Genomic DNA, 12,620 nt, shown 5'->3' on the forward strand with positions numbered 1-12,620 from the left:
TGAAGCCATCTGCTAGCTGACTTTTCAGACTGTCCCCCCAATTCAGCCAGTCTCCCCTGACCAGGGTGATCATCCACCAAAGTTGTTCTCATCAGGTACATTCTTCCTAAATCTTCCTTGGCTCGCTTTAGCCAACCACACCCATTCGATACACCTCTGCCTGATGTTCCATGATCTATATCCTCTATCCAAACTCAGTTTCTGCTTCAGTCAATCCAAACATTTGCCTGAGTCACAGAGACATCATGCCTAGCCCAGCTCCCCAGTCCTTTGCTTTCTGTGTTCCCCTCCTGAAATATGCTCCACTTTCCCCCACCGCACCCTCCCCACCTAGCCACATCCATTTTTTTGAGGCCCAAGTCAATCTTATTTCAGTACAACAAACAAATATTTAACGAATATCTCCCCAAAAAACACAAAACAAGTCTAGGAACAATCTTCTACTCATGCAGTGAAGCCATGAGGACCTAAAACTGAACAAGAAATGGTCCTGTCCTCAGGGAGGGGTACAAGAGGAACAAGCTGCCCTGGGCAACCATTAGACTTTGAACACTTATTCTACATTGGCTGATGTTCTTGGTATTTTATGTGAGCTGATTCTGCCTGTCTCATGAAGGGTAGACATTAAGCCTTCTTCCCAAATAGCCTCCAGAAAATGTTAGGCAAGCGATAGTACAGGTTGCATGATTGAGATGTCCAGGGCTGCATATTTTGAACTCATCCCCATATACATTCACACACACACACAGCTCACCAATTATTTGAATTTCCAGTGGAGTAGAAGGGGCACACGACATCTGACGTCAACCGGGCCTGGGATCAATCCCATCTCCAATATCTTCTGGGAAAATGAGTGCTACAAAACCAGGGTTAAAGGAGCAGAGTTCGGAATCTGACCTCCCGGGTTTACGTCCCAGCTGGGTGACTGTAATAGGTCCCTTCATATCTCATTGCCTCAACTTTCTCAACAGAAAAATGAGGATGATTAAAAAAAACAAAAACAGCTGTACACAGAGCCCTTTCCCCATGGGGTTATTACTGTAAGGACTGAGCTAATACACACAAAGCACTCAGGACAATTCCTAGCATACGCCATCAGTGAATAAGTGTTAGCTATTTGGATTATCACTAATTCAGTGAAACTGGACAGATTACTTAAATTTCCTGAGCCTCAGTTTCCTCTTTCAAATGAGAGCAGGGCTCACCTCCACAAGCTGGCTCTGAGAATTAAATGTGGAAGCATTGCGAAAGCACCCAGCTATCCCAGAAAAGGTCCCCTTATCTCCAGTCCAAGGCCCGGACTTCTAATCCCCAAACTACACACAACATTTTTCTCCTGCCTCTGCTCCTTTTAGCAGTTTTGCCTGCCCATCATTTGTGCTACTGTAGTTAAGTGCTTGCTTTTATCCCACAGAAAATGTTGGCTTCTTACAAATTCATCTTCAGGAAATTACAACCTAAATCAAGCTCAACGACTGCATAAGCAAAAAACCATTCAAGTTCCCCGAGCCCATGGGCAGCTTTTCCACAGCCCATCCCTGCCCATTTTGGCAAACTGTGAACAGCAGAGAGAGGAACCAGCCCTCTCCCTCTTCAGGAGGGCTTGGGGCCTCAGGCACATCACACCGTGTAAAATCTGGTTAAGACAAATATCGAGAGCAGCCTTGAAAGCAAAAAGGAGTCAAAGCAGGTCAGACAGCCGCCAGAGGGAGTTTGGGAAGGGGGGGAGAGCCTGACTCACCAGCTCTGCCTGTTGGCATCACAGCGAGTTTCCAGGGAGCGTCAGGCTTCCCGAGTCCTGGACACCGAGCCCTACCTCACCTCCTGGTGGCTGCAAGCCTAAGCTGTAGGCTAGTCTCTAAAGGTCCAGGACCCCCGAACGTGGGGCCTGTTCCCTAGAAATGATGCTGAAGGGCCCCTCCCCTCCCCCAGGACAGTGATGTAACTAGAGCAGGAAGATGCAGTGGCCCCTGCGGAGACCCTGAGGGTCGGCCTGAGGTGGGTTCAGCCATGAAGGGTGGAGGTCAGGCCCAGGGGAGGAGAGGTTACATCACTTGTGCAAGTTTACACAGGTAGCCCAAGAGAACCCTGGGATTCACATCTAGGATAGCCAGTTCCGGACACAAGCGCCTCACCTGTTCCTGCCTCTCCCCTCTCTGAGCGGGGAGAGGACAGCACATGCTCATCCAAGGGCTCAGTGGCAATGAGAGGAATCCTGAAGGGGGGGTGAGAGGTGCAGGCACTCTATGGTAGTGCCAGGTGAGGTGCCAGCCCTGGATCTCACGCTCTGGACAGAGTCTAAGGGTCTTATCGGACACAAACCATGCGGAAGGAGGCTGGTAGGCAGGGAAACACTTGGGACTCCCCATCTCCGACGCCCAGGGCTTCTGAGGCCTCTCCCCTCTCAACACGAACTCCCCCGCCCGTACACAGAACACACCCACCCTCACGACATACAGCCCTGCACCCACTTCCACTGTCATCTGCTTATGTGTGCCACCGTCACTGAGACAGAGAGGAAACTCTGCAGTTTATCCTGATACCAGCCAAGGAAGGAAGCTAAGTCCGTTCCGGGCCACTCACCTAGAGGAGAAGCCGGTCGTCCAAGCGTAGCGCCTACCCCGCCGCGGGGCCCAGAATCCCATGCTCTGCACCTGAGCGGGTGAAACCCTGCTTCTCGGGAGAAGCCTGTGTGCCTTCCCAAACTTCTACCTCAGCAGCCATAGCTCTGGAATTTCCCACAGCTACGCGCAGGGAAAGCTGCCTTTGCTCTGGTATTGGGAGGCTGGCTCCCAGGGGCTGCTAATTACGTATGGAAATGACCTTGCGTGCGTGGGTTGCGTCTCGCAGCTGAATTGCTTTGAGAGGTCATAGTTCTCCATCTCCAAGGTCATTAATTTCAGTTGCCTCATTGCCACCGACCTGTGCAGCCAGTACATTCTTCGAGTCCCCTCGGGGGAGGGGCGGGGGGTGGAAAAGGCACAATTCGGGATCCAATGAGCCCAGGGTTTGGGTGATGTTCAGAGAGAGAATATTTTGACGCCTGACTTCCTTATTTGGTCAAATGAAGATGATAGCCCCCACCCTACCTTATTAATTTGAGGTTTAGTGAGGTAACATATTCAAAGTACCTGATAATTACAACTACCATCCTGTCATCCACTGTGAGAGGTGCTTTCAGGTCTGTTTTCTCACTTGATCCCCACCACATTCTGTGAGAAAGAAAATATTATCCACAGTACACAGAAGAGGAATGTCAGGGAAATATGTGACTTGATTAATGTCAGGCAGCTGGAGGAGGAAGCCAAAATCAAACCCAGGTGGGGATGACTCCAAAATTTGCGCATTTATCCAAAACAATGCTTCCTACCACGCTGGCACTCCATGGTAGGCACACAGCAAACTTTGGTTCCCTGCTTTATTTCCATACTTGAGTCTTTCCAAAAGCACAGTTTGGTCACTCTCAACAAAACATATGGCAGCCTAGCCCTATGAATTGGGAGATTGGGATTGACGTATATACACTAATATGTATAAAACAGATAACGAATGAGAACCTGCTGTATAAAAAATAAATAAAATAAAATTCAAAACAAACAAACACACACAAAAAAACATATGGCAGCCTGACTCATCAAATGCTTCCCCGGTCACTAAGGGACTGAGGTGTTCTGGGTGCCACGCTCCATTCAGACTTGTCACTAGACAAACGGAACCATCTCTTAGAAGGCAGCATCCCCTGCCCGAGGATGGGGAGCGTTAAGGATGACCCAATGAAAGACTAAATTGCCAGTTACCTGCTCAGGTGCAGGTGGAGCCCTAGGCCTTGGAAGGCAACTCCTTTCTCTTTCCAGGAGATTCTCTTTCTCTTAATTAGCAGTTAGGCTGCAACTTAGCACCAGCAGGCAGGGCTTGAGGAAAGACTAAGGAAGGGCGAGGAAAGACAAAGACAGCACTTTGGATGTGTTGATGCAGAGCAAGAGAAGGAGAGTTAATTTGAGGATGTTCCCTTCCATGGGCACTGGAGTTGGGGAAGGGACAGCAGTGGTGCCTTGAAGGGTTTAAGAGCAAGAGTTGTTTTTGTTTTGTTTTGTTTTACGTTTGTTAACTTAATTTTTTCATTTTAATTTTTTTTAATTTTTGAAGGTTACTTTCCATTTACAGTTACTACAAAATATTGGCTATATTCCCCATGTTGTGCAATACATCCTGGAGCCTATCTTACACCCAATAGTTTGTATCTCCCACTCCCCTACCCCTATATTGCCCCTCCTCCCACCACTGGTAACCACTAGTTTGTTCTCTATATCTGTGAGTCTGTTTCTTTTTTGTTATATTCACTAGTTTGTTATATTTTTTTAGATTCCACATATAAGAGATATCATACAGTATGTGTCTTTCTTTGTCCGACTTATGTCACTTAGCATAATGCCCTCCAAGTCCATCCATGTTGCTGCAAATGGCAAAATTTCATTCTTTTTTATGCTGAGTAGTATTCCATTGTATATATTGGTGTGTGTGTGTGTGTGTATCTCACACCTTCTTCAGCCATTGATCTGTTGGTAGACACTTAGGCTACTTCCACATCTTGGCAATTATAAATAACACTGCTATGAACATTGGGGTGCATATATCTATTTGTATCAGTGTTTGGGTTTCTTTTTGGCTATGTACCTAGGAGTGGAATTGCTGGGTCATATGGTAGCTCTATTTTTAGTTTTTTGAGAAACTTCCATGATGTTTTCCACAGTGGCTGCACCAATTTACATTAAAAAAAAAGAGCAAGTTTTAAAAGCGGTTATTTAGGGAGGCTCTTTGGGTAACCATAGCAATGAAAGTACAGGACAACAAGTCTCATCTTTGTGCCTGTGTTCAGGACTTCCACCATCACAGAAAACATTTAGATCATATTAAGCTCCTTGGGAAGGACTTTGGGTTTTAACCGATTCACATGCTAGGACCCTTGTTTAGTTCAAAAGTGTCAGGAAGGCTCAGTGGGCCATACCACTGACAGTTTCCCCTGCCATCTTCATCACCCCCAAAGTGGAGGGGAATGACGCAGCACTTACGGCCTGATAGCTCCCCTTCTCACTCACTGGCTTACGGGAAGCTCTAGTCAACAACCTGTTCCTTCAAGTCACTTACTTTCTCCGTAAGTGTCTCCCAAGCATGACCTGCCTCAGGTAATCAGCCATGTTTTCCAAAAGGTAAACACGTTATTTTCTCAAATTATGATCACTTACTTCCAGCACTGGGTATTGAACCCCACATATCCCCTCACCATGAACACGTCACATTCTGTACAGTTTCTCCCATGAGTAATGCCTCTGCAGGCACAAATGGTGGGAACACTGGGAGATAAAATCTTACCTCTGAGGAGGAGAGGGATGGAGTGCCCAAAAGAACCTGTAGTGAGTCTAGGCTCACTTACAGGGAGAGCAGACAGCCCACTAATTAGGGAGACCGTCAAGACACTTTGCACACCTCCGATGGGCAAGAAATGGATTCCTACCCACTGTACACTGCTTACGGGAAAGTGCTCATGGCTTCCCTCACCCACTCATTCAACAATAGGCTTTGTAAATTTATTTTCTTTAAATGCAGATAATAATCACACTCATGCCTCTTGTCTTCTCTTGTGTCTGATCTTGGAACCAACTGTTCAGTGCCTTTTTAATTTTAGCATCCCTAACTAGGAAAAGAGTGACTTTTCACTAACATAAAGACAGTGCAAAATTCTCTTAATTGAGGAGAAGAGATACAGGAAACAATCCATCTATGCTAGATTTTCATATAAATTGAGAGACCAGAGAAAGGCTACTATAATTCTGGTTGTAAGCTATTTCTGAGGAGACAGTTTATTTTGGTTGTGGACAACAGTTAAGAGGTATAGAAAATCCCTTTGCAGAGTTCCAACCAATTATTTTATTCATTCAAAAAAAAAATTGGGGGATTCCTCTTAAAAGCTTCTAGCCTAGCGGACAAAATAAGCTGCTTGTAAAATATCAATTCGATAAGCAGAATTGCCTTTTAATAAATGGTGGCCATTGTATGAGAAAATAAATTTGGAAGGTATATTCAATCATTGAGTAAATCTGCTTAGAGCAGTATGCCAGCTCAAAGTTCATTTGTTTACACAGTGAATTCTTTTTTGATACCCTTACCTCAGCAAGTGGTTTGGAGGAGGCATGTACTCAGTTCTTTCTTTTTATAAATAGCAAAGCTACTTGGAACTCCAAAAGGGGAAATGAATTGATACCAGGGAAATATTGCAGAAAGAGCATGGCTCAGACTCGGACAGACCTGAGTCACAACCCAACTCTGTCACTCACCTAGTTGAGCGAATTTATGCAAAATTGTTCATCTCTCTGAGCCTTGGTTTCTCATTCACAAAAGGGGCTGTTGTCTGGCTTAAACATTACATATTACAGATACGTACGGTATTTGTAATACGGTAGGTGTCGGTGAATGGGAGCTCGTGTGATTGCTACATCACTACTCTACTTGGGTGTGTTGGCCAAGACTTCACTTTGCATACATTTTTTTTAGCAGCCTGACTATGGTCAGGGCCCAAACTGCAGGGAAAAACTAAAAGGATCAACTCTTAATTCCTTGTTCTTCGGACAGCATGCAGGCTGAGGGAAACTAAACATTTGCGAGTGTGTTGGATCCACATTTTACGATCCATCTTTTTGCAGGAGTGCCAGCCTACAGGGGTGCCAGAGCAGCATTTCATAGCATCTGCACAAACCACACAGAAGAACACTAGCACCTGAGAATGAAAAAGCAATGGGATCAGGAAGGATGAGTCTCGTCAATCAGAAAAGCCTGTGGGGGAGGAAAAGTGGAAATCACTAAGAGGACGAGATAGAGAAGCAGTAGCCCCAGACACCTCCAGGCCGTGGAAACAGAACTCTGCTTTGAGCTGCGTGATGTTCACTCTGCCTTTGTAACTTCTAATGGAAAGGAAAAACAGTGTTCCATCTGCCAGATGTCTCCATTTTCACAAGCTTCATCCACTTACTCATTTATCTCCATTAGCACAGGAGGTCTCCCAAGACTCAGTTTAACAAACTGGCTCCCCAAGACGGTTGGTGCTCTTTGGACCCATCCCCAAAGGCAGAGAATCCTGAGGTTTTTAGTTAAAATCAAGTATTGCCCTTCTAGGGAATAAACTCATCGTGTAGACGTGTGTGTGTGTGGCAAAGTGTATTGTATGTAACATAAAATTTACTATTTTAACCATTATTAGTGTACAGTTTTACAGCATTAATTACATTCACATCGTAGTGCAACCCTTATCACTATCCATCACCAGAACTTTTTCATCTTCCCCAGCTGAAACTCTGCACCCATTAAGCAATAACTCCCCACTTCTCTGCTTCCCCCAGCTCCTGGCAACCTCCATTTTACATTCTGTCCCTTTGAAGTTGACTACTCTAGGTATGGTGTATAAATGGAATCATGCAATATTTGTCATTTTGTGACTGGGTTATTTCACTTAGCACATGTCTTCAAGTTTCATCATTGTTGCGGCATGTGTCAGAATTTCCTTCCTTTTTAAGGCTAAATAATTGTGTAGGCTTTTAAGTGAAGATATTGCAGGCTCAGTTGATGGCCTCATATTCTGAACTTTGCTATAAAACTTCACACTTCATGAGGCCTTAAAAACTGAATTATTTCATTAGTATATAACTGGTTGAAAGTGTTACTGTGCATTTATTGTAGCTGGTGGAAACTAATAAATATATGGCTTTCTTTTCATGAAAACTGTCTGCACACAGTGGTATCTTAAGTTGGAAACTAGTTGTTGGCATCCTTGCAAAGAGATAGTATTATTTGATTAGCACTTCTGCTTGTGGAAACATTCAGGAAAGTCACATTCTATGAGACCTGGCATCTGAGTGATAAGAGGTCTACAAATAATTCAGTAACACAAGGTTGCTCACTGAAATAACCAGATCAAAGACCAAATGGCTGATTTCTCATCCAATGTCCCTCTTATTTTCTCTTACTAACCACCCTTGCTAAAAAGCTGTTTTAAACTCACATCATAATCTACTTATGTGTTTATTAGTTTACTGGGCTTATATATTTATTTGCTTAAATATTACTGACTCTAATCAGTAAAAGAAATATTACAAGGTACCAAAGAAAGCAAAGCATTTTAGCTGGAGACATGAAGCTCTTCTAGCCATGTAAGCCTAAAAAATATTGCTATGTGAGTCTCAACCATGTTTGGTAGCTACGGAGGATGTAATCAATGTTTACCTATTCTGGGTGATTTCATAAAGTTTATTTATAACTTAGACTTGTTAACACAAACACATTCTGCAATGTCATCAAGAGGTGGAACAGGCGGGCTAAGGCACTTACTTGTGCTTGTAAACTTCTAAATTTACAAGTATTAATTTTTAAGATGTGTCTTCAACTGCTGAGACATCATTCCTCCCCACGAGACCCTACTGCCTCAGTGTCCTTTGAACTATTATAAGATGAGATGAGAAAGAAACTAAAAGGGGGGTGAAAAAATTTTGATGACAGGAGAAAGATAATTTGGACATGATAATAATGGATGAAGACACCAGAAGGGAGAGCTTGGAGGCTGAGGTGGAGAACAAAAATATTGACCCCGGAGTCTGTGCTAAAGTGATTTTTCCTAAGAATTTTGTATATCACGCCTGTCATAAACATTCAGCTTCATTGTGCAATGAAAACAGATGACAAGAGTTTACTGCTCCAACAACCCAAAAAAAAGCAACTTGACTACGTCCTTGGAATCTGGTTTCTCTGCTTTCAAATGTGCAGTGGAACTCTTGTGCCTGCAAGGGCTGGGGGCAGTTGTTTATGTAACTCATTGGACGTCTACATAAATATGAAAAACGGGACAGGTTTCTCTATTCTCATCTGTTCTAAAGCCAGAGTTGGCTCTGAAGTTAAGAGGCATGCAGACTGGAGAGAGATGCACCGTTTAGCTGTCTTATGCTGATTCTCTTACATAAGCTTCTAGGTTATGAGATTTTCTCCATTTTGTTTCCAAATGGTAGGAGGAAAAGACATGTTTTAAGAGTCACTTATCAGGGAAGAAAAATGCTTCCGAAGGTTTTAGGTTGGGGAGAACTTTTATAGATCCGAGGATGGTGGGAGATGTGAAGAAAGGACTAAAGACAGACTGGTGGAGAAATATCCTGAGGAAAGATTAAGAGCATTAGGTGGAGAGAATAGCCAAGAAAAAAGATTAACTTCCTCAGAGACAGACGACTGGTGAACATTCAAGAAGATAGGAATTTTGACATTGAAAAAAAGGATGCTGGGGAAACAGTATCTTATCAGAAAATTAGGTAGTGAGGTCATATTCTGAGAAAGAATGGGGAAAGAATGGTGGGACTGAGTCTTGGGAAGGTTGGACCAGCCCAAATGAGGAATGCAAGAGGGAACTAAACAGATGAATGAAGGGATGACCAAGCAGCCTAGGGCACCACGTGGGTAAGCTAGACTCATAATGGGGCATAAGAAGGTTGTGTCTGGAGTGGGTACTTGAAATCTCAGAGATGGGGCAATTCCAAGTGATGATTATATCTAAGGTGGCACTTTGTCAGCACCAACAGAAGCCATAATAGTTGAGCAGATCAAGGAAGTGCAAGGCCAAGCTGTCAGTGCCACCTACTGGCTTACGGAAGCCAATGAGGAGCAAATCAGATACAGAGGAGAGTTCAAAATGTTCACAGTAATAACTGAATAACCCTTGCTTGACCTAGCCATGCATCATCTATAATTACAAAGGAGACTTCGGGTGTAGGTGTGGGATAACTTGCAGAGCCATCTAAATAGCACTTGATTTAGCAGACCAAGGTATATTTAGTCTAAAATCCTACCCTAGCATTGACTCTAATATATCATGAAGATTACAGTGGACAGCTATCAGGAGTTGGGAGACCCAAACCACTGTCTCAGTTCCTATAGGCATGGACGCCAAGGCAAAGGAATGGTCTTTGCCTCTAGGTCTAGCAGAGTCCAGCGTATGCCCTTGTTCTTTGTTTCAGACTTTAACCTAGACTGTCCAAGAGGTCAAAGACATGTGGCCAGCATTTGCATTATATCTCTTAAAAATCGTTCTACTCAAAAATCTTTGAGAAGCCAAGAACAGGGCCTATTTAATTTCTATATCTCTAAATCTCACCTAGTACCTGGCATATAGATGTTCAGAAAATATCATGGAATGAATGAGTGAACGAATGAGTGAGTGAGCTGCGCTATGATCCTACATTTCTCTAGAATACACTTTCTTTGGGTTTAGGAGCCTCTGTAACCCTCTCCCATTCCTGTTCCACTCAGCACACACCTTGTGAAAGACACATAGCTGTCATCTAACTCTGTAAACACAAATTGTTTTTGTCAGCCATGTAGGCATGATCTACTTCTTCCTACTTGGTCCACCCTGGATCCTCTGCTCTTTATCTGGCTGATGCCTGGACTGATGACTGCTCCGTTGGTTGTGCCTTGCACAACAAAAGTGGAAGAGATTTCAGCAAGGGCAACAATTAAGAGGGGAATGGGGGAGTCTGAAAAAAATAAAAAAAGAAGGCTGCAGAACTATAATGCCTGTGTTGAGTGAGACAGTCGCATCTTGATGTCACCACTCCTACTAGACAGAAGCCCCAGGTTTTTTCTGCCTCAGGACTGCTGATTACCAAGAGTACACCTAGTCCATTCTAACGCCTTTGCGTGATTAGTAGAAGGAGCCCCTTACAGAGGCAGAGGCTGTCCAGCTTGGTGGGATGAACATGGAGTGGGGGGGGATTTCCACCTCCACTTGACCATTTGAGAAGGCACCTTGCACAGTGAACAACCTGCACATTTACATTCTTTGCCCCCTCTTGTTCCTCACTCTTTAGGGGCTAGGACTTCTGGGAGTCACTCCTGGGCTAAGAACCACAGTCCCATTCTGAAGGTTATGTATCAGATTTCTGGTCCACACTGTACCTTGGCAACTATTAGAAGGCACAGAAGAACAGAGTCCAAGATGTGCAGCGTGTTGCCACTGTTTGTTAGGTGCTTGCATTGCTCTGAGTATGTACTTTTCCCCGTTAGTTAACAAAACCAATAGAATAACTCTCTGTGAAAGGCTTTTTCTGCCATGTAAGGGCAAATTCTGGTTGCCTCTTCATTTTCACTTTTGTGGTTTAGTGCTAGCAAGTGGAAGATTTATGTAGGTAAGGTTTACCTTACCCAACTCTGCTAGTTCAGTAAAGCTATGGAAAAAGGCAGAGGGGTAGACTTCCCTACACTCCTCACCAGTCAGGTCCAAGTTTCCGGGGCTTTTTGCAAGGCAACTACAATAAATCAGGCAGTGAACCTCGGAGTCTGCGTAACACCCCTCGATCAAACCGAGGGTCTTGCTCCCTCACTCTTCTGGCTGGATCTCAGATGAACAATGTTCAGACAGGCTTAGGGGCTGTGAAAGTTGGGGCTGATGTGGGAGGCAAGTGAAGGTTGTGACTCTACTGAAATCTGAACCTATATTTTCTGGGCACGATCAGTTTCCAGATCACACAAAGCGGCTCTTTGAATCAGACTGAAGACACTTTTTGACTTTTTTTTTTTAAGACAATGTCAGAAGAGGATGACTGTAGTGTCAACAGAGGGTTGAATTCGATGAATAGACACCCATCATGAGGTTGTCGCCTGCAATGAGGTTGGCCTCTCTCCACCACCTTTGCCGTGGGAGAAATTTTTTAAATGTCCACAAGTTCGTGAGGCTCAGCTTGCTTCATGGAAAGTTCATGTGGAAAGGCCTCATCTTGGTCTTTCCTTGGGAGAGATAAACTTTCTAAGTCAATGAAGAATTCACTGGCTATCTCTTTATGGTTACTCTTTCAGGGTGAGATGCAGCTCACATCTGTCCAATGTCAGCCAAGATTCAATTCCCATTTTTGACTAGTAACCACAATCCCCCCCCCAGAGCGGTGGGACAAGATCTGGGTGGGTCCTGCCCGTGGCTTGACTTCAACCAAGATTATAACTGGGCTCATCATGGGCCAGGAGCCCTCAGGTTTTAACAGGAACATCAGTAGGAGCTCAGTAAAGGGGTCTTATGGGGCGCCCGGCCCCCCACCCCAGCCTCTCCCTACTTATAAAATCTGTAACACATGCTGACTAGATCCAAAATTATGTCATGCTTCATAACTTTTTGAGGTTCCAACTTCCAGGGCCCTTGGGAGAAGAGCAGACTGGCTGCTGAAGCCATTCAAGGTCTCTTCTCTCTGTGTTGTCTCCATCGCTTTTGGGCAGCCACAGAGGGAGCTGGCTGCTCTCAGACTGACAGCCCAGACAGCACTGCCATGCAGAAATGTGATAAACAACTAGATTTTGTTCCCCAGGAGAATACGTCGATGAGCACGGCCTCTGCCAGATCTGTGAAGCCTTGTGTGCCAAGTGCCGGGGGCCAACCCAGGAAGACTGCACTGACTGCCCCAGCACAAGGTGAGTGACCTTTCTTGTATCTCCTGGGGTTGGGAGTTCATGAGATGCAGGAGGGAGAGAGGAGGTGCTTACCACCTAGAAGCACCCCTTGGGCCTACAGGAAAAAGAATCAAACTCTTTCCCCTGACACAGAAACC

At 44.6% G+C, this 12,620-nt stretch overlaps 1 protein-coding gene across 1 annotated transcript in view; it reads left to right on the forward strand.

The window, feature by feature from the left end:
• The window catches only part of LOC149748980 (proprotein convertase subtilisin/kexin type 5-like), a 128,695-nt gene that overhangs the window by 19,135 nt on the left and 96,940 nt on the right, over positions 1–12,620 (forward strand). The window contains exon 2 of the mRNA XM_089912635.1: positions 12,381–12,483. Within this exon, the coding sequence (XP_089768761.1) occupies positions 12,381–12,483 (103 nt within the window). The remainder of the gene's footprint in view (positions 1–12,380; positions 12,484–12,620) is intronic.

This window comes from Delphinapterus leucas, chromosome 6, assembly GCF_059928025.1.
Source record: "Delphinapterus leucas isolate spDelLeu-1000000601 "Yukka" chromosome 6, BTC_Dleu_Yukka2, whole genome shotgun sequence".
NCBI lineage: Eukaryota > Metazoa > Chordata > Mammalia > Artiodactyla > Monodontidae > Delphinapterus > Delphinapterus leucas.